Source organism: Colossoma macropomum, unplaced genomic scaffold (assembly GCF_904425465.1).
Source record: "Colossoma macropomum unplaced genomic scaffold, Colossoma_macropomum, whole genome shotgun sequence".
NCBI lineage: Eukaryota > Metazoa > Chordata > Actinopteri > Characiformes > Serrasalmidae > Colossoma > Colossoma macropomum.
The window spans coordinates 27,991,386-28,014,667 of NW_023494806.1; the positions used below are offsets into that span (position 1 = coordinate 27,991,386).

The following is a 23,282-nucleotide window of genomic DNA, read 5'->3' on the forward strand; positions in this document are numbered from 1 at the left end:
AAAGAACACTTAAAGAAAAAGCTTAGTGACAGCTGGTGAAGATAAGCTGTGTGGCCCTGGTGATTCAATTCCCTCACATACACAGAAACACACACATACACACACTGCTTACAGTGCTTATCCACACATAACACAGTTCACATATGTAGCGCATGTTAGGCAAACATGGGCAGAAGAATTAGGGCCCTGACACATCAAGTCAGCAGTCGGACTGGCGGACGGCTTATGGCTGTCGGTGGCCGACCAAGTTTGTTTAGTGTGTTCCTAGAGTCTGCCCTCGTCAGCTCTGTTTTGGCCAATGTTGAATTGCCGTCGGTGGTCAGCTATGAGAAAGTTCAGAATCAGCGCACGAGGAGAGAAACAAAACAGAGCAAAGCAAGAAACAGCACTCTCATGTGAGCACACAGGATAAAAGCCTCAACTTCAATACCAGTGCAAATAGCAAGGTTTTAACATTAGGGATCTATAACCCCATTTTCAAAAAAGTTGGGACGCTGCACAAAATGTAAATAAAACAGAATGCAATAATGTGCAAATCATTTAAACCCTATATTAACTGTAAATAGTACAAAGACAAGATATCAAATGTTTAAACTGAGAAATTTGATTTGTTTTTTGAAGAATATATACATATATGTTGAATTTGATGCCAGCAACACGTTCCAAAAAAAGTTGAGACAGGAGCAAAAAAATCTGATAAAGTTGTGTAAAGCTGAAAAAAACACCTGGTGGTTAACTGGCAACATGTCAGTAACATTTTTGGACATAGAAAGTCTTTCAGAAGTAAAGGTGTGGAGGGGTGAAAGACTGCACATGCAAATAGTGCAGCAATCCAAGAATAATGTATCTCAACATAAAATCAAAGCATTCAGGCATTTCATCATCTATGGTACATAATATCATTAAAAGATTAAAAGAATCCAAAGAAATCTCTGTATGGAAGGGACAAGGCCAAACATCAATCTTGGCTGGACATGATCTTCAGGCAGCACTGCATTAAAAACAGTTTTGATTCTGTAGTGGAAATCTCTGCATGGGCTCAGAAACACTTCCGAGAAAACCACTGTCTGTGAACACAGTTTATCAATGCATTCACAAACACAAGATAAAATTCTACCATGCAAAGAAGAAACCACATATAAACAGGATACAGAAATGCCGCCACCTTCTCTGGGCCCAAGCTCATTTAAGATAGGCAAGACTGAGGTGAAGTGGAAAAGTGTCCTGTGGTCCGACAAATCAGAATTTGAAATTTAATGGAAATCATGGAGCTCTGGGCTAAAGAGGAGGGGAACCACTCTTGTTATCAGCTCACGGTTCAAAAGCCAGCATCTGTGATGGTATGGAGGTGCATTAGTGCACATAGCATGGGTGACTTGCACATCTGTGAAGGCACCATTAATGCTAAACAATATATACAGGTTTTGGAGCAACATATGCTGCCATCCAGATGATGCCTTTTTCAGGGAAGGTCTTGCTTATTTCAGCAAGACAATGTCAAACCACATTCTGCACGTATTACAGCAGCATGGTTCCATAGTAAAAGAGTAAGAGAGTGCTAAATTGACCTTCCTGCAGTCCAGACCTGTCACCCACTGAAAACATTTGGTACAATATGAAATGAAAAATATGACAAAAGAGACCCTGAACTGTTGAGTAGCTGAAATTCTGTATCAAGCAACAATGAAAAACAGTTCACTTTCAAAACTACAGCAGTTGGTCTCTTCAGTTCCCAAACACTTAAAAGAGTGTTGTTAAAAGAAGAGGTGATGCAGCACAGTGGTAAACATGTTCCTGTCCCAACTTTTTTGGAATGTGTTGCTGGCATTAAATTCAATTCTTTTTCAAAGAACAATACAATTCCTCAGTCTCAACATTTTATAAGTTGTATTTGGACTATTTTCTATTAAACATGCACTTGATTTACACATCACTGCATTCTGTTTATATTCACATTTTGCACCGCGTCCCAACTTTTTTGAAAATGTGGTTATAATTGTGCTATTCCAATGTCTGATTTTTGTATTTGAAAACCTTATTCACAACAAGTATTTTTTTTTGTTATAAATAACCAAAAAGTGCTCCTGAAAGTGCTCTATTATCAGACTAGCATTAAATAAATCATGGATATTAACTCATTAACTCAAATCACACATTTTAATTCATAAATGTGTAATATACCAACATGCACTTTTAAGCAGCTTTCCACACTTTGTTTTTTTTTTTAATGTTACACTACATTTAGCTTAAACACAGACATTTGAAACTGTAAGACATTCAAACAACATAAAATTAATTTTTGTATACTGCAGTTTTGCAGACTCGTGCCAGCTCCTGTTATAGAGATTAGTTATCTTTTGCACTGGAACATTATTTGCATGTCGGCCATCGGCTGTAGTCTTTGTGGTGTGTTCGAGTGCAAATTTTCACAGCAGATGAGAGGCGGTGGTGAACTGATGGAAGGCGATCATCAGTTGATCTTAGTTGGCGATAGTTCTTCCTCGTGGGTGTATCTGGGCCTTTGAACAGGCACAGGTTAATAAATTCATTAATGACAAACAAATCTACTTCTCCTTGAAATGTCTGCACATCTTCAACATACACACATGCAATGCTGTGCCAAAGACATGAGAAGAGCCCGCTTCCAATTAATTTCTTACACAGTAACACCCAGAAAAACAAGCAACATTGCGTGACCAGCATGACTGGTAAGAGGGAAGAATGAAAGGAAGGAAGAAAGAATTAAGAAAGAAAAGGGGAGAGAGAAAAAGGGAGGGGGGGGGGAGAAAAAGGGAGGGAGAGGGAGGGAGAGAGACGCTAGGGTAAACAACAGACTGCTTTTGACTGGGTAGGCTGGTCAGATATAATTGGCTGTCAATAAAAGCAAAAGTAGGGATACTTTTTGGCTGCAGCACAAAGAATGTACCTGTTATTTTTCACACTGTGTGTGTGTATATATGTGTTGTGTAAAGTTTTGTTTGCTTTGTTGTTTCAAGTGGTTCTTATTTTTGAATTATTTGTTCTTAGTTTTGCATTATTTTGAATTATTATCTGGTATGCAAGGAGGAGGGGTCTGTAAATATTGATAATAAAAAGTAAAGTTTTGAGGTCATGTATTTTCCCTCTAACTGCAGGAGGTCTGATATGAGGTCAGTTTTTGTTTTTCAGACCACTAAGTAAAATTCCAGAGTCAGATGCTTTATGATAATGACATTACCACAATTGGAAATTGACTTAATCATTAAAAAGAGGGCAAAGACAAGCTTAATACCCATGTATTTTTTGTGTGCTTTCCTTAATTACCAAGCTCTTTTGAGCAGAGACTTGTGAGGATAGTTCATACTCCTGATGGGGATGGTTGTCACATGAGGAATGGGTCTGTCTAGCATGTGCTGAGCACTTCTCCAAGACGAGGTCAGTGCATTCATTATAAAAACTGGGCATACCTGGTAAGCAATTGTTTATGTGCCACTATTGTGATTCTGCTGATACTGTGCTGGCCAAAAGACCTATTTTCATATTTTACTCTCTAAAGGTTTCTGTTACTCTTGCATTTAGCTTCTATGCATAAAATTATGATTACATGATCTTGGATAAATTGAACTTAATTCATGAATTAGATCTCATTTCTTGTCATTTTTTGAACAAACTTGCATAAATCTGTTATTCTATTATTCTGTTATTAATATAAGGTTATATGCTGTGTGATCCTGACTATCACAAATGTACATGTTTTCAAAACCAAATATCTCAACATACCAATAGAATAACTATGTACTGCTCCACTCATTTTCCATTGACCATCATTATATCTTGATTTTGATCATATCAGTTATGAAGTTCAGGAGAGAGCTAAAAGAAACCTATGACAACCAAGAAACCAAGGTGGTCCCCACATTTTAAATCAAATTATCACATAGACAACGCATAAGCAACAGAATTAAAACAGTTCATTTACTATTTGTACGTGAATTATTAGGGCTATATATAAGGAAATCGGCATACTTCATCATATACTCACCTTCTTGCAGATACATAACGGCCTGTGAGTAATTCTGTAGTGCATGGTGTGTCCTTCCTAGGCTTCCATAAGCCAGCGTCTTGGCTACCAAATCATTTGTTTGTGCCGCCACACTCAGATGCTGCTCCTGGAACACCACTGCCCTCTCATGGTTACCTAGTGACTCGTATGTCAGCCCCAGGTTGCCATATGCACGTGCCTGACGCGAAGGGCCACCAATCTCCTCAGCAATGTCCAGGTCATGCTGGTGGTACTGCAGTGCCTGGTCCAGGTCACCCATTGCTTGGTAGACGACACCTAGGCCAGAGTTGGCATCTGCTTCCAGGGACCTGTCAGAAGTGTCCCGGGCAATAGCCAACTGCCGCTCCAGACAGGATAGGGCCTGCTCATGGTTGCCTAGCTGGTTATGCAGAGCACCCAGCTCACCATACGCTGCTGCTTTACCTCCGCAACCACCAAGCTCATGAGCAGCAACCAAGCACTTCTCCAGGCACACTAGAGCTTGTTGCAGGTTACCCATTGCTCTGAGGACAGAATCAACAAGAGTTAGAAAACCTGGGCTTCTAACAACAACTCTGGTTAAACCTAACTTACTTAACCTGTGGAAAGTGATACCTACAGAGTCTGTCTGATATTAAAGAAGTGTGCAATATGCAATTGGTACTCTGATCAATCACTGTGTGCTGTGATCCTGACCAATCACACATGTTTACAATATGCATGTGACTTAATGATTTCTGGGAACAAAGAAAAAAAACATATTTCTGTAATTTTTAGTTCATTAGTTAAAACCTCTTTAAACTCCTTGGAACCACAGGTGGTTCCAAAACACACTTTGTCATATTCTTTACTTCATAACTTTAACTAAAACGTATAATAAAAGTTTTTTTTAATCACAATTTTTATTCTACTGAAAGTTGACCCATTTTTCCACAAATCTAAGCTATAAACTGGATCTCAGATGATGTCTTTTCAGTGATATGCACTGTAAAAAATAATTTTTATAAGAAAATACAAAGATCGTCTAAAATTTTTAGCTTTCAGCAGTAAATTGTAAGCATATATTGTTATGTTTATGATCATAAAACACATTTTCTGTTAATTTGAGAGGAGCTTTTACAAAAAAAACACCAACACTTTACATTTATTTCATGCAGTTACTGAATAATTTACCTTAGGATTTGGGCATGTAAATTCAGATGGAAAAACCAAAATATACCCTGTAGAATAACTAGTTAAATGGAATCATCATGCTTATTGTATTTTAAATTGTATCAAAACTATTAGTGAGCTGTTTTAAATTGTATCAAACTGTATTAATACTCTTATTTCTTTGGTAAGTTTATGGTAGAAGTCCTAGCTGTAATAATTTACCACTGAATATTAAGGGTTCACTACTGTATTTTCAATATATTGGAAAGTAAACAGCAATCACACATAGACATATAATTACACTATAGTAGTTTGTCCATGTTTTGCAGCCTTAACACAATACTGAACTACTGTCTTAAATCCCTAAGTGCACCCTTACCTTGCTAGAGTGATGGTTAGCTCTGTTTGGGAATTGTCTAGTTGAGTAAATTATTTACTTGTTTTCAAATATCACAATATTCACATATTATTAAGCCCTAATTAAAACAGGAGCAGTACTTAAGTCTAACAATAATAACTCTTGCAGCGGCCCCTTTAAAACTCATTCACATTGAAATAACATTAGGGGCATGTTGTTTCAAAAGGATAATCAACTATGCAATTAGAGTTTAATTAACTCTCAGTGTTAATGACTCTCAGCTCAGCACTGCAGTGGGTGGGGATCTGTTTTCAGCATGGCAGGAAGACATACCAGACTGTTTCAATATTGTTCACTGCTCCTCTCAAGCACGACTAATATGAAATTCCACCCTTTTTTCCGCTGAGCGGAGCACCAGCCGTACGGAATGAGGGAACAAGGAAAAAACCTTCAGAGGTGTGATTTTGTCTGCCTGCTAGGCATTTTTGTTTCCCCACATTTTTAGTCTACACTTTGTCTCTAACTTGTAGGGTGGGGAAAGAACAAGTGGGAAAAGAAAGCGCTCAGAAAAAGGTCAATTCAAATTAACCTGGTTTCCATTCGGGTTAAGACATTCATTCGTCAAAGCCTCTTTGCATACAGAGAGAACTGTAGTAAAAAAAATGGTGCATGCATCATGCCTCAGCAAGCCTATAAAATCCTGCCTATCTGGTGACTTTATGCAAGGTGGCCCCAACATGCAGGCACCAGCAAAATGAACAATGGTGGATTTCTGAGAAGAAAGAGGGAGTAGTGTGAAAGAGGATAATCATGACTCTTAACAATAAATTGTCTGATAAGCATTAACCTGGTAGTGAAGCAATTACCTTTCAGTGTAACAATCTCAGAATACTAATTTTTAGCCCTTTATGTTCAAAATATTTGATTAATCTGCAGCAATACTAATAAAGGCATCCTATTATTAGACCCCTATTTGCAAATGAGAGGCCATATAAAAAAATTATATATTGATAAAAATGTGAAATAGGCATTTTCAAAGTTGCATCAAAGATGCAAATACAGTGTATACAGTGTGTGTGCATCACTAAATAGTCAGTAACAAGACTTTCTTCACTCAACAAGTAACTGGCAAAAATGTCTCTAAATCTTTCTACAAAAATTATTATAGTTTCTGGAATATTTGTTTCTCCAATCTTGACAATATAGTTATTAGTTAACAATTCTATTACACATATGTTTGTTTCATATAACACAAATAATTGTTTGTTCATGAATCAATTCCATCAAAGCAATTCAACTTTTGCTTTTTATCTAAAAGTGCAAGTATTTATCTACTTATGCAAGTATTTTCTCTTAAGTTTACATTGAACAGGCCATATCAAGCATTGTCTCACCTGTGGCCGTTCCCAAGACCACGATACGCTTTCTCCTGATCCTGCAATCGGTTGAGGCTCTGTGCCACAGCCAGGTATCTCTCATAGTACTTCACAGCTTCTTCATAGTCGCCTAGCACATGATAACAATCACCCAGATTACCAAAAGCTTGTCCACGGTCCAGCACCACTTCATTGCCGCTCAGCTGCTGCAGCATAGCCAGCTGCTGCTCCAGATATCCAATGGCCTCCTCCATGGCCCCCATATTCATCTTGGTGATGCCCATATTGCCATAAACCTGTGCCTCAATGCCAGGATCCCTCATTTGCCTGCTGAGCTCCAGCTGTGCCTCGTAGCATTTGAAAGCAGCAGGATACTGTCCCAGTGCCATGTAGACAGCAGCCAAATGCCCGTGGGCCTTGCCCTCCCCAGGTGCATCAGTCAGCTCCTGGCAAACCTCAAGCTCTTTGGCATGGAATGATAATGCTTCTTCATACCTCTGCATTAACCGGTAAGCAGCACCAAGGGCAGCATAAGCACAGGCTTCCATTTTCCTGTCTTTCACCTACACAACACAGAAACACACAGAAGGGGTGAAGTTAAAAGTATATAACTTACCATGAGTATCTTTGGCTAGAGCCATACCTTGCTTAAAGTTTTCCCAGAATATGCTGATATTTGCAAATATATGAATTGGTATGCTGGAAAAAAGAGTCACTGATCAAAATCTGACACAATTCCTTGTTCTTCTCATATTCTTACCTGGTTGGCAAGAGACAGTTGTTGTTCAAAAAACTGCACTGCTCCTGTCACGTCCTTCTTACAGATGTAGATGTCCCCTAAGTTACCGAGGGCGCGGAACCTAGCCTGGGAGTTCTCCAGTGACTGTGCCAGAGACAGCAGGTACTTCTGGCACTCCTCTGCCTTGTTAAAGTCTCCCAAGGCCTTAAAAGCTAGTCCCAGATTGCAGTATGCCTTGGCCTGGCTCAACCTGTCATGAAGATCCTTGGCAAGGGCCAGATCTTGCTCATAGTATTTCACAGCATCCTGGTAGTTACCAAGGCTGTAGTGCGCATATCCTAAATTGTGACACACTTTGCCCTCGCTCTCCATGTCCTGCAAGTCAGGGGACAGTCGAAGGTATTGTTCATAGTAGGGTACAGACTGAGCAAACTCGCCTCTGGAACAGTGGAAATTCCCTAGGTTGCCCAATGCCCGAGCTTCACTCTGGATGTCCCGCAGCTCACGGGCAATGTTGAGATGGTTCTGGTAGTGCTGCAGGGCACGGTCATGAGCACCCAGGGCCTGGTATGCTACAGCCAGGTTCCCATGTGTGGATGCCTGTGAGGCCCGGTCATTGACTTCCATGGAAATCTGGAGCTCCTGCCGGTGGTAGCGAACAGCCTGGTCAAAAATTCCCAGGGCGTTATAGGCGTTGCCCATGTTGCCATATGCTCGACCCTGGGCAGCATAGTCATTAAGCTCCTGCGCAATGGTAAGGTGGGTTTTGTGGAGCTTCAGTGCAGTTTCAAAGTCACCTTTCATTTGGTGAATGATACCTACAGGACAGGACAGTGAGATTATTATAACAAGTATTGTTAAAAAAAGTATCATTTCAAATGTTCTGGACACTACTAATATTTTTTTTCTTGCACTACAATAGTATGTTAACAGTTGTACATGCCATATAACACATACAATATAATACACATCATAAAATCCATGTAGCCCACTAAAAAGACTTATAAGCCCTAACAGCTTGGTTTTGTGCAAAACATAATTACAGACACAAAATGTCTGTTTGTCTGAGATCTAGAATCCTAGAGTGTTTATGAAATTATACCAAATAGTCTGTTCGTCTTTAAAAAATATCCTGACAAGACTGGCAACTCAAAAAATGCTATAAAGTGTACAGTATTTTAAGAAAGACTGCTTACCCAGAGACTTAAAGAAATATGGCCTCAATGTGATATGTGAGTAACACAAGAATTATAAATTACTGACATGTCTATTCTATATGTACTCTTCTTTTATTTTATTATAACTTGTTTGATGGTTTCAAAAATCAACCTCTTCTTTCTTTTCACATATAGGGCTTTAAGTTCATCCCAGCACCCTACTTCATAAAATAATAATTGCACTCGTAATATCAAAGCATGTTGGCTGCCTCATAGGGTAGTAACAAGTCAGGGAATGGCTGCCAGAACGATAGCAGGAAGGAAGCTGCAAGGGTAGTGATTATTTTTTTTATTATTTTCTGCAAAGATCATTGCAGAGTATACAACAAGAGATTTTGTCTACACAGATGCACAATAATTCTTGAAGGCTAATGGAACCAATAAACCAACATTGGTTTTCTATCAGAGGTGTGTATGATATAACCATGCTAGTTCATATATGATTATACTTCTTGCTAGCACTAGTTCAAAAAGGGTCATGTTTGCAAACTACATATTCACAAAGCAGAGAAATTATAAACATAAATAAAAGGGACATGGATTATAATTGAGCTGTGCTTTATATGAAACTGTTCCCTACATTTAAAGGCATTTGATCTTGAATTACACAACAGCACATCAACGTGGATACCTCTAGTTGGTAAAGGTGCATATACAATTTGCTAAACACATCTTGACAATCACTGCAATGAGGCAGTTCAGTTCAAATATGTCTGTCTGTCTGTCTCTCTCTCGCTCTCTAACACACTTCTGTACACACACAGGGATAATGCCATAAGTGGATTGGCCGTGTATACAGCCCTTAAGGACACAGCCCTTGCTGAAATTCTTGTAATTGGCAGAATTCCTCTTAGCTAGCTCCAATTGTACCATGCAAACAGGTCAGAATCCTTTAATGATTCCCAATGGGGGCTGCTTTTATTATGTTATGTATAAATATTCAGTACTGGGAAAGTAGATGATATAGGAGACAGCGGCAGCCTAGCAGGTTTGGTTCATGACAACTGGCCTTAGAGTTTGTCAGAAGGACTAGGTGAAAAGCAAATATAAATAATGCAAATATAAACACGAAAATCACATCAGAGCAATTCATGGGATGCACTTAACCGTATACACATATCCACACATGCATGATCCATAACAGTCAATTGAACACTTTCAGCATCAGCCTGTCAGGCATTACAGAGCTGGGCAATGGGAAGCAACATATTAACATTCACATCATGAAATGCTGTATGAAACTCGACCATCTACAGTGTTACTATACAGTACTGCCCATTATTACTTTTAAAGGGTAATCAAAATGGCTCCACACAATAATTACCAAAGCTGTTCTGTGCTAATACTTAGGTTCTGACTCACTAACATCAATGCTTTACACACTTTTTATAGTAGGACTGTGGAACAGATTGGCCAAAAAACACCTGTGAGTACAGCAGCAGTGTCGCCAGCCAAATAAAACTCCGTCCCCGAGATCATATAAACTCAGAAGAGTTACAAGAACAGAGGCTAGCCCTTCACAAAAAGCCCGGCTGGAATACATTTAGATCTTCTGTGTGTTTTGTTCCACTTCCAGGAATTGCTCAGCTTTCTCCCGGTCCTTGGGTCTCACGTCTTGTACTCTGGTCAGCAAGGAATTCAGACAATAGAGGCCTGAGCAAGGGCGGGGGGTGCAGAGGATTAAAACAAAAGACTATCCCACACTATTGTAAGAGCTTTTTTGAGTTTTTATGCTCTCAACTCTGACTTCTGCTAGAACTTAAAGGACGGCCTGACTTGTTGTCAGTTTGCATTAGCCAAGTCTTGTGTGAAGGAGATATGGCCTCATAGTGATGACAAGCGAAAGAGATGAGAGCGGTTGTTTGGGTGAATCAATATAGCCTTTTCACTGCAGTTTTTCCAACTCCAAAGTGGGCATAGCTAAGAGGATTTCATACATGGGCCTTCAGTTAAAAGGCTGGGGTGACACCGCTAGAGCCCCATGCCCCCGTTCACCCCTTCCCTCACATCCACAAATATCTGTCTGTGTTCAGGGTAATCCCACTGATATATTCACACAAGGTTGCGGATGATTGATATTAAGTTGACTGTAACTCACACTATGAGTTACAGTTAACTTACGGCCATGTTTTTATTTATTTTATTTATTTTTTTTATTTAAGTATAACCCAATACCCAGAATTGGTAACTAGGCGATAACAGCAGAAAGCACTGCTGCGATTCACTGATGTAATCAACTACACTCATGTAATTTTTTACTTAATGTGCCACTAGCGTATATAGAATAAAGTACCTGAGATTGAATTACACAGCTAAAGCCATACACCATTAGTCTACTGGCTACTGTTATCTTTAGCCTATTATTGTTATAGACCTATTAGGCTATATAAAGTTGTCTTTTGTTTTAGCTACAACTTCAAAATCATTTAAGCTCATTTATGTGTTGTGAGGGAAAATATTCCATGTATGGAAGGCCACAATATGGCCTTACCTGTTTAGCAATTGGTGCTAATGAAGATCCCACTTTTAATGAATCGTGGAAAATACACTCTTTATTGGAACAAATGTAATTTACATTAACTTTGTATAATGCTACAGAAGTGCTTTTAAGAAAAGAGATCCTCTAACTTAATTAACTTAATACTAAATAATCATCAGTAGCAGCCCTAATTGCTGATCACATCATAAGAACAGTAGCTAAACATAGCCTAAAGGTAACATAAGAACAAGTCGCTAGCCACTCAGCAAAGCACACACTAAAAAAAGATAAAGATTTTTGATTATATTTTGTTAGGACTGACATCATGCCATTTCTACTTTTAACTGAAGAAATAGTTTTCATGTTGATTAATGTGTACACTGTACTCCCATCACACTTTTCCATAATATTTCTCTATCTTGACAAATTCTTCTTTATTTCTATTAAATTTGAGCCAATTCAAGAACAGTTGCCCTCCTTTTAACAAAAAACTCCTTATTTTCCTAAAACATCACCTTCAAGCTTCCAACCATCACACCATGTATTCTTTTTTCAATTATTTGTTCGGTGAGCCTTTAAATGTTGTCAATACAGTGTTGTTTAGCAATATAATATAAATAATTATTGCCACATATTTTTTGGCTATTCTGTCAAAATGACTATTTGCAGCATTAATGCAATAGAGAATGAGATCCTTGACATTCCTATGCATCAACCTGTATTCAAACTGCATCCAGAAAACCTTATACAAATTAACCATGTTAGGTAACTTTCCATTCAGGGTTGTTTGGACAGATTCATGTGAACTGGCAATTTAAAAAGTTTCCTTTTAAAGTAAAATAAGTACAATGGTTAACTCTAAGCAAGACCATTGAAGAATGCAACACAATTCCACATTTGACAAAGGGAGAGAGCTTTGGTTCTGCTCTCCTCGTGGCACTATGTGGCCCTAGTGGGGCAAAACCATATCAAAGTCTCTCGCTCTATCCTCTATGGCTTTCAAGGCACAAAAGCTAATGTGACACATTTGCACTCCGCCATGGCCATAAATAGCAGACAGGCAAGGAGGAATTTAAGATTGGCTGGGTTTTAAAGGATAACCCTCAAGCCTTCATTCCAGTGCAGGGTGCATTCCTGGTCATGGTTGCAACCAGGAACTGATGCTTTTCAGCACTGCCCTACAGCTGTTTGGCGACGTAGTGAAAACCAGCACTGGACAACAAAGGAGAGCTGGAGGTTGAGGAAGAGGCTGATGCCTTAAGGAAAGATTCTATGCCTTGGGTCATTGGTATTTTCTGAATCATGCCCAGTAAATCATGTCTTATAATGAGGGAACATGCATAAACATTACTTATGCAGCAATGGGAGATTTCTTGTGATTGTTATTTTGCAATAGCAAAGTTTTTCAGAGTACAGTACAGAGCAGGCGACAAAGACAATAATACAGGTCTCACTCTGTGGGCCAAATAAACACACCGCTATTACACACTTAGGCCTGGTGGGTAGGCCTGACCTTGTTGGTATATTCTTATCTTGGCTGATTCTGATTATGAACACCTACAGATCAAGGTTATTTTGATTTTTACAATTTTTACTACTACTTTATAATACTAATTAGGGCCGCAATGAATATTCAATAAAATTTCATAACAAATAATTGAAAATGAAACCACCATGTGAATAACCCCACACATCCATGCACCAGCTTTTATCAGTGCCTATATATCACATAAAAACAATGGTTTATGGTTAGCCTTTTTTTTAAATCTTCATTCAAATGGTCCTTTTCTGTGAAATCCTGAGGTTTCTCTCGTCACTTCAGTGCTTTATTTAGCTAGAAAGACAGTAAAGGTCATTTAAAAGGCCTGTCACTATCTCTGCTTTTGAACGAGACACAGCCAGTCATGCTTGGTTGGTGCTGTTTGAAAACTCAGAAAGTAGCCATTTAGAAACAGTTCAGAAAACAACTGCCTCAAAATAAAATTTTATGAATAAAATGTAAAGCTAACAAAACTTCACCTAAAAATGCCCAACTCAATTTTCATTTAGGATCAGCTTTGTAAGCTTTACATTTTATAAATTAAATGTAAAGCTTACAAAGCTGATCCTGAATGAAAATTGAGTTGGGCATTTTTAGGTGAAGTTGGGGCTCTCTAATTGACCACAGAGATTTTTACCCATCAGTCTACCCATATTACCATGCGTAGATGCACAGGCATGGATAATCTACATATAGGAAATATTTTCAGTTCATCTCACAGAATTTATATTGTCACCCAAGAAACAAATTATCGTTAAGTAATTATAATGTGATTACAAGAGAATAAACTGAAATGCATTAAACTAATTCAATACAGGAAAGAGTAAACACATTACTGTAATGCATTACTTTGTATCATGTTTGTGTAGGAGACAAAGGTGTCTTGTAAACTGACAACTACTAGAGACTCAAAACATGAAGCAGCATTAAAACAACTGCACATTTTGGAACAAAAGGACAGAAACCTGAAAACCTACAAGTAATTGCAAAGGTAACAGAAGGTGAACAAAGTCGACACAGTAAGGCAGAAAGCTGAGAGAAATTGTGTGTTCTAGTGTGTGAGCACACCAAAGGAGGCCATCTAGAGAATCAGACACCTCCTGCAGTCAGCTGGACATGCTGCGTGAGACAGGAGATAAAAAGCAAAGGCAGGGGAGCGATGGAAGAACGGAGAGATGGACAAATAGATGGATGGGTGGAAAAATGCACTCAGAGCAGGAGGTCTGCCAACACAAGCAAACACACACATCCCAGACTCAGTCCCCACTTCTCAGAACTAAATCAATTCCCTCAGTCTGATCTGACATAAACATAAAACACTGTATCAAAAAGCAATGCATCTCTGCACAGTGAATTACATCCTATAGTATATCCATAATCAGGCATTTCTTATTAGAAAATAAGTATCTTAATGAATACTAAAGATTGATTGTTTTGCTGATACTGAAAACATCATCATGTTGCTTTAAAAACATCTGCCAAACATTTACAGAAGTCATGGCTAGCTTGAACACCAAAGTTTGCAAACGATCAGCACCAATCAACAACCCTAGTAAGGTAAATGTGGGGCATGGATTTTATATGACAGCAACAATACGCACATGTGGATGGCTAATTACATACTCCGAGCACAGCCAAACAGCATATCTAACTGTGGCTCCAGATCCAGAATTCTATTGGCACGTTCTTGTGTCTGGAGACTTTGGGATTGAAGAGAACTGAATAGGCTAACTATGCTGAATTTACAGCATCTGCTGTGCTAAAAGGACAAGCTGACTGAAACACTGGAAAGATACACTACAGTCTGAAGGGCAAGATAACAAGAGAACGTCTTCTGTTCTTGAGGAAGACTCAAACAACCTGCTATTATTGACTGTGCTCTTAACAAACTATAACTTAACTTTAACTTGACTATAACAGTAACTTATAAAGAATGTGTATAAAAGATACTATCAGGCGGGCTTCATGACATAAACAAAATATCAGATATATAATCAGAATATATTGCTACATTGTGATTATGATATGGATTGCATATTAAAGACCCCTTGATGTGAAATCGTTAAAAACTAGCCTGTCTTAATATAGCCAAAATTATTTACATTAGTTGGAAGACATGAATCTCTTAGAACACTCATATGGAATGTCTGTGATTAGTACTGCCATATTGCATATTAAATGTTTTGTTTGGTTAGAGAGCTCATATATACAGGAATATTGCATATTGCACCATACTGACATATTGAAAATGCAAAGCACAATATTGCAAAAATGAGTATTAAACAGCCCTAGTACTGGTACACCATGATTAGAAGATCTAACTCTAGAAAGATGGGTTAAAAATACAGAGTTTATTATTTGCTCAGATATCCTAGAAAGTCACAGAAGAGTAGGCCTGTACAGGATGCAGCTGTCTGGCACTCATCCCTCTTTTCTCCCCAATCTCTTGCCTCCCCTCTCTCTAAGCAGGGACTGGACAAACATTCTGTCTTAAAGGCTCTTTTGCTGTGCAGTACATTCTCTGAATTTAGCTGACTTGCACAGAATGATTATTTTTGTGGAAGATTTTTCTTCATTTTTTAAAAAACTACACCCCTCTCTGAAATGTTACCTGAAATGTTTTTCACACCTTCACAACTATTTTCACTCTTCCCCAATCAGCTGTGTTCTTCTTTCTCTTATCTGTCCTTCTATTGTCATCCTCACTTTTCTTATTGATACATTTCCCTACCAATGGTAAGACCATAGAACTCTTTATCCTCTTTTCTTCCCCATTCCCCCTACTCTTATCTACCTCTCCTGTCAACTCTCCCCCCATTCTGATCTCTCTTCTCTAGCACCATTCTATCTGTTTTTTTTTTTTCATTCCTTTCTCTTTCATTTCTGCTGCAGTGTTTTTCCTCAGTGGCATTAGTGCAGTCCCTCCAGCATCAATGGGCCTAATGACCAGAGATAATACTGACCATGTTCCCCCAAGCAAATAAATTGGTCCTTCTACCCTGTGTGCCACCATGTGTGTGTATGTGTGTGTGTGTCAATATGTTCTCCCACCTCTTTATTCAATATGGACAGTATGTGTGTGTGTGTTTGCGTGTGTTTCACAGTATGACTGCTTCCAGGACACCAACGCACAGCATGTATCCAGTCACTGTGTTCTTTCGCTCCTACGGTTGGATGTTCCCTCTCTAAACCTGCTCTCTAAACCCCCATGTGACTGCTACTGCCTGAATTTCTGTTATGGTCAAGTGCTTTTCCAGCTCTTTAGGGCTGTCCCCTCTAGTCAACTAGTGTTGTGACTAAATTAGTGTGACTAAATCAGTCACAGAATTTTTGGTTGACTAAGATTCTGTCAGTTGGCTAACTATTTGTTTATTGATGTATTTACATATTTATTTGTTTGTATAACTTAACTGTGTTTTTGTCAACAGAAGGTTGGAGTATGTAGTGAGTTTCTGTATATGTTTAGGCATCATTCTACTTTATTAATCGTATTGTTTACACGCATAAGCTGTGAAAATTCTCTGGCTACTGAAAAGCAAGGCAGATGCAACATGTGCAACGTATTGTTCACTGTGTTAATTAATAATAAAAATAATAATATTAGAGAATTCATTGATCTGATGCTGGGTATTGGTAATTGGCCAGCAGAATCGGATCAGATACTGGAGGGAAGATTGAATTCCAATCAGTTCAATCTGAAATAAACAGAATTGCCTGTAGTGCCACAACATGGAATGTAATATATTGAGCATGCTATATAACATATATGAACATTATCTAAAATATATAAATTTGAAACTTAATTGTTTCTTAAAAAAAATAAACACCAGACTGATTTTCGCCAATACTACATATTGATATTCAATAAATGGTTTCAGTAATGGCATCAGAAATCACAAAAACAAGTATTGTGCCATCTTAATACAATATACAAAATAATACTATATAAAAAAATCAATTCAAGCTGCAAACTAATTTTGAGCTTGACAGAGTAGTGTTTCAGACACCATTTTATTTATTTATTAGCTTTTTTTTCCAAGGTTGGGGGTGATTGTTGAGGTTTTTTGGTCAAGGAAACTCAAAGACAACCCTAAAACTGCTACTTTAAAGTGTAATATGTCCCTTGCTATATTCCTTCCTTTCAGAAAGGCACAGCCCTTGCCTGCATTGATTAGCAAAGATTGTACATAATGGATTCTACCCATTTGTGTTATTTGGTGAACTGCACTTTCAATGTTTTGTAGTGTTTTGATGTTTCCATCTTATTGCTCTATTTTCCTCGTGTCAGCAGAAATGGGTCCTTCAGGGCCATGAAATGAAAGAGAATGATTGGTTAATTAGAGCCGTTACCTCCAGCAATGTATACTGATGAAGGTGTGAGTTCAAGTGCTGTTTTTTTTGCATAGAAACAGACAAAGGGCTGAGGAAAAAGAGAGGGCACTGAAGGCGGATATGGCAACAGAGTGAACAAGAGTGTGGGAGAGAGAGAACAAGAGCTTCTTAACAAACTTAGTAAAAGAAAAAATAAGCTCTTTGAAATGAATGTCAACTGGGGGAAATGCCATCTAGATTTTATGTTGGTGTGAGAGAAATACAAAGAGAAAGAAAGAATGAGAAGGGAAGAGGAAAAAAGAGAGAGAGGGCATAAGAGGCAAAGAGAAAGAGAAGAACACGCCACCACTTCTCGAGTGAGGTTTTAAATATTGCTGACTAGAGGGTACACACACTCAGTTATGAATAATAAATGCTAGTTCAGAAAGCGGCATTCTCATATCCTTTATAAGTCAGAGTGTGGTTTATACCTAAGGGCATTCATGAGCTCTCCCTATTAAAAGAATATTATGGCTCAGAGGCAATAAAGTCTGCAGTCCTGTCAATTCATCCAGTGTGTCAAAGCTATGGACCTTCATCTTAACATGGATCATTTAGAAGAGACTGTAAGGAGAGCCTAGCAAACTGAAGACTAACATGATGCCAGTAGAGACCTTTCACCCTGCTTTTATTGCATGCTGAACACATACATTAGAGAGGAAATACTGCTGAAAAAAATGCTGGATAGGATATCAGAAGGAAAAGAGAATGAATCTGATAAAATCCTGTAACAAACCAAGCCTGAAATCACACATTCACATTGTGTTAAATGTTGTTAGCTCGTTGTTTCTTCCTGTGGGCCAATAGAGTGTTTAAATAGTTTAAACATGATAGCCTACTTTTAGCCCATCATTCATTTAAAAACACCTATTTTTGTGGATTAGTAGTTTTTAAAGAAAAAATATTGAATTGGCATATGCACCAACTATGGGGGAATACCCATTAGGTCATTTGCTGCCGAAAACTAAAGTCTAAAAAAATCCCTATATCCTAGCACAAAACTCAGGAAAAAACATGGCATTGAAACTGCACAGAACAGTCTGAAATAACCATGATAGTGAAATTGCATTCAACAATTGGAAAAGAGACAAACAAAAAATGGAAAACAGAAAAAAATGTGCTGCTTTTCGCATGCATGTATTTGACTTCCTGGCTCTTGTCTCAAGTTCACCTGTAGCCTGGCATGTCTTCTAAGGCTACGGTAGAGCATGGGTTTAGCTGACTTTGCTTAAATTGGAATTTTATTTTCACTTGAATATACCATTGTCATTTGAATTATTTCAGAGCATTTTTTTTTCAAGGATACATGGCTAACAAGATCCGCTCATAATCTTACAATAGATAACATTACAGCAAAGTGATTATGTATTCATCATACTTTATCACTTGCAAGCGCTTCATTACTATATTACAGAAACTTATTGAAGTTGATGGAAATTTACTTTTAATCACTATTCGCTGCTGGAGTTTTGATTCACTGCATTACTGATGTACATTCCTGGTCACTGTAGCCTTCCCTATAGCTGTTGAAGCTTAAAGTCCCCTTTGTAGCCAGGATGGCAAATAATGAACAAGATGAAGTTGTAGCTGAACTAGAAATGATGCTGTTTATTAGACTAAAGGAGCATAACTACCTGACACAGTTCAACGGTCCCTTCTGCATACATATGTAGCAGCAGAGAGGTGTCATTACTATAAACCTTTAAGTGTATAGTTCAAAAAACTCCCCCCGAATGTTTCACCCAAGTATGCACCCATGTGCATCGGTATTTGTATTGGCTGATACTCAAGGTTTCAATTTCAGTAACAGTGTCGGAAATCATGCCATCTTACATACACAGCTTAGACGTGTACAATGTACAAAATTCCGTAATGCAATTTAATAAATTATTAATAAATTATTAAACTGTGACTTCGATATACTGTCAATTATATTAAAACACACTGGTCAACCCATAGTTAGCGCATTATTCAACCAAAATGATTTATACTTGGATCACATGAATGCCTTCAGTTCTGATTAATCAAAGCACCCATAAAAACACTTGCCTAAATTATCAGACCTTCAATTGGAATGCTCACACAGCACAGGGTAAAACAATTGTGATTAGATATAGGGTTTATTTGCATATTGCAGACTTCTGCAATGGCAATATGGAAAGGTTAATATTACAGGCTTGTTTCAATATAGCAAAGGCTAATACTGCAATACGGTCTCCTACACTTTTACTCTCCTTCCTTCATCCCTGCTTCTCTGTCATAATCGTTCACACTCATGAGCCTCATGAGGGGGAGGGGAGAGAGAGAGCAAGGTGTTGATGGAGAGGAACATTTACTGCCTTTACTTGAGAAGGTGGTTAATTTGATACCTCAGCCACCTAAGGATTTAATTTCATTTTTTTTCTTCAACATTCCACTACACAGGTAGCAGACTCTTTGTCCGCCCTTGTAAATATATTTGGCCTATGAGATGTTTTTTATGGACAGTGTTCATTCTAATTTCTTTGTCAATTGCTGTCATTCCTCCTTGATAATACCTTTTTCCATTCCTTTACTTGCCATACTTTCCTTTTTCAGTATTTTCTCACTGCCAGCAGCTTGTTACTGAGGCCTGACTGATATACTGACTGGCCAATAAAATCATCTGACAATAGGTTTCCACATATTCACTCATATCGGCAAAATCACACCAATAAATCACCAATATTGCTTTGAAGATATTTGTTTTCTATTGTGATCAACATCTCTAATTTCAGAATCGTCAGAATAGTCTCTGATTCATACTCTTTCACCATTCTTTATAGAGAGTGGCAGAGACAGGTTATTTTTACAAATAAAATTATTACAATACAGACTGAACTACTCAAGTTGAAAACAAATTCTAAACCCAAAATACAAATCCAAAACCCAATTCCAAAAAAGCTGGGACAGTAGGTAAAATAAAATAAAAGCAGAACAGTGATTTGTGATTCTCATGGGAGAGAGAGAAGAGAGAGAGAGAGAGAGAGAGAGAGAGAGAGAGAGAGAAAGAGAGTATTTAAACAAAAACAGTACAAAGACAAGATATTTAATGTTTATTAACTTCATGGTTTTTGCAAATATATGATCATTCTGAAATTCATGTCTGCAACACATTCCAAAACAGCAGGGACAGGGCAATTTAAGACTAGGAACATTGTGAAGACCATGTCCTTCATGAGCAAGGATGAGTTGAAGCTCACATTCTGAAAATGCAGCAGTAAAAAAAATCTAACAGTTAAAAAAAATCCTCTGTGAGCAACTGCAAGGATTTTAGGTAATTCACCCTTTTCAGGGCATAATATCATCAAAAACTCAGGGAATTCGGAGAAGTCTCTGTGAGCAAAAGGCAACTGACCTTCAATCACTCAGATGGCACTGCATTGAAAATCAGCATGCTTCTGTTCGTTGCTGCATCCACAAATGCAAGTTAAGACTACTGTGGAAGTCATACATTAACAATGTCCAGAAATGCTGCCGACTTCTCTGGGCTCAAGCTCAGTGGATTGATGCACAGTGGCAACATGTATTGCGGTCTGTTGACTACAAGTCAACCTTTTCTTTATTTATAGATATAAGGGATGTTGTGTTCACCAAGCCAAAGAAGAAAAAGACCATCCAGATTATCAGCATGAAGTTCAAAAGCTAGGGTTTGTCACGGTGTGAGGGTGTATTACTGAGTAACTTGCACATCTGAGAAAGCACCATCAACACTAATATTTATTAAAAGATTTTGGGGCAACAGACACTGCCTTTTAGACGGCATCTTTTTCAGAGGCATCCATGTTCGTTGCAACAAGACAACACCAAGCCATGTTCTGCACGTGCTACAACAACACAGCTGTGCATTCAGAGAGTGCTGTTGCAGACTGGCCTTCCTGTTTCCTATTTAACTAAAACATGTGGTGCACTATTAAAGCTTAAAATATGTCAACAAAGGCCCCGCATGCTTGCATAGCTCAAGACTTGTATAACAGAAGAACAGCAAAAAATTCCAGTTTCAAAACTGGATCAGTTTGTGTCTTCAAATGATTTTTAAGAGTTGTTAGAAGGAAAGGTGATGTAGCATTGTGGTCCTGTCCCAACTTTTTTGGAATGTGCTGCAGGCATCAAATTTGGAATAAGAGCATCTTCACAAAGAACAATGACGCTCATAAGATAAAACATCAAATATCGTGTCTTCATACCGTTTTCAATTTAATACAAGTATAACAGAATACTAATTACAACTTTCTGTTTTTGTTAGCATTTCACATACTGTCTCAACCTTTTTGGAATTAGACTTGTAAAATGCATTGAAATGCAGTAAGCAGTAACCTTTAGCAGTAAAATAACATGCCTTCTCACAAAAAACCTTTATATCAAGAAAACCCAAGACAAATATGAGGTAATAGAAACCAGCAAAAAAAAAATGCTGGCAAAGTTCATCCACCACGCTACAATATTTACATTAAGACATTTCTTTTTTCTGTTTGAGTTGAAGAATGATGACAATTATGACAAAGGCGGTCATACTTTACCACAGTTAACAACTGACAATATCAGTCAGAAAACTGTTTAATATAGTAGATTCTGTTTAGTTTCTGACCTTAAAAACTTACACTGTTTGACATTATGGCTTTTTGTAGAATCTTCAGCTCTTACATTCTGCATATAAATTAAAATACTCATATCAGTCAAGCCCTACATCTTAAGATTCTCCCCTTCTCTCACTGTTTTACTTGTATCACTTTTCTTAAAGCAACACCCAGACAATTATATACACAAACACACATTTACTGTCCTACACACAAGACACACACTCTGTCTCTCCACCACTGCAGGCACACCCTAAAAGAGCAGCCTCAGCCCCAACAACAATACTGTAATTAAGGGAGCCATGCTGGTGGCAGCTTTCCTCCTCTTCCCTGCTATCTTCATTACCCCCAGCCTACGCCAATCAGCTATTAAAGCTAATTAAGCGATTCATCAAGTCACTTTCAATTACCGGCAGCCTAACAGCCCACATTAGGAGTCATGAGGTGGTGAGAGGAATGAAGCACTGGAAAAAGAGAGAAGGCGTGGACAGTGGCAAGGTAGAATGAATGAAAATTATAGAGAAGAAAAAGAGAAGGACAATGGCATGATTCAGGTATAAAAGGGTAAGGACTTACAATTTATGGTAAGTTGCAGGGGGGTTAGGGGCCAGGTCAGGAAATGAAAGAGATTAATGCTTTGCCACTTATTGTTCTGCAGTCCAAGGATGATGGTTAGGGCACAGCTAAGTTTAAGAAGGGAATAATGTGGTCACTTTCAGAACTTCTGCACTGTGTTTTGAAATGTGTAATCACTATGACATGTTACAGTAAATTATAATTCCCAAAGCTGTGAAATAGGAGCATTTGAGTGAGTAACTCATCTGTGGAAAAAAATCCAATATATAAATAAACGCATTTTACTGTTAGCCTGGAACAACAAATGCAAAGAAGACTTTTCCCTAATAATAAAAGTAAATTGTGACCTGAATAACTACATTTTCAGGAACTAGAATTCATCCAGCAGCAGGAGCAGTAGATTGCAGCAGTGTTCTCTGCATTAACAATTACACCCATATAATGGAACACAGAAAACTTTTCTAAATACACTGTATTCAGCACTGCAAGGCATAAGGCATAACTAATTACATTATTGTATATCACAAGACCCAATCAGCAGACTGTCTCAGTGATGCCTCGTTAATAAAAAACTCCAATTCAGGCCAGCCTGGAAATACAGGGAAGGGAAGGAGGAGGGCATGCCATTAGCTGTCAAGTGCCCTTATAAATATTCATGGAACCAAGTGAGTAATAGGGCAGACATTTGAATGACTGAATAGGTAATAGTAAAAGATGTTGCGACAAAGCCCTTTGGCCTGGCAGGTGCACACTTTAACACTGAGAGCAGAGATCAAGTAGCCAAGTGCAATTAGAGGTCTAGCTTCAAGGTTAACTGTAATGGCTAATGTGTGCCAGGTTTGGCAGTAATACTTGAAA

General features: G+C 38.2%; 1 protein-coding gene across 4 annotated transcripts in view; it reads right to left on the reverse strand.

The window, feature by feature from the left end:
* LOC118827599 (tetratricopeptide repeat protein 28-like) overlaps positions 1 to 23,282 on the reverse strand; it is a 149,041-nt gene that overhangs the window by 29,104 nt on the left and 96,655 nt on the right. For all 4 annotated transcript variants that reach the window (XM_036599022.1, XM_036599021.1, XM_036599020.1 and 1 more), the window contains 3 exons: positions 7,668 to 8,464; positions 6,926 to 7,470; positions 4,022 to 4,545 (listed from right to left, as the gene is read on the reverse strand). In XM_036599022.1, coding sequence (XP_036454915.1) covers positions 4,022 to 4,545; positions 6,926 to 7,470; positions 7,668 to 8,464 — 1,866 coding nt within the window. The remainder of the gene's footprint in view (positions 1 to 4,021; positions 4,546 to 6,925; positions 7,471 to 7,667; positions 8,465 to 23,282) is intronic.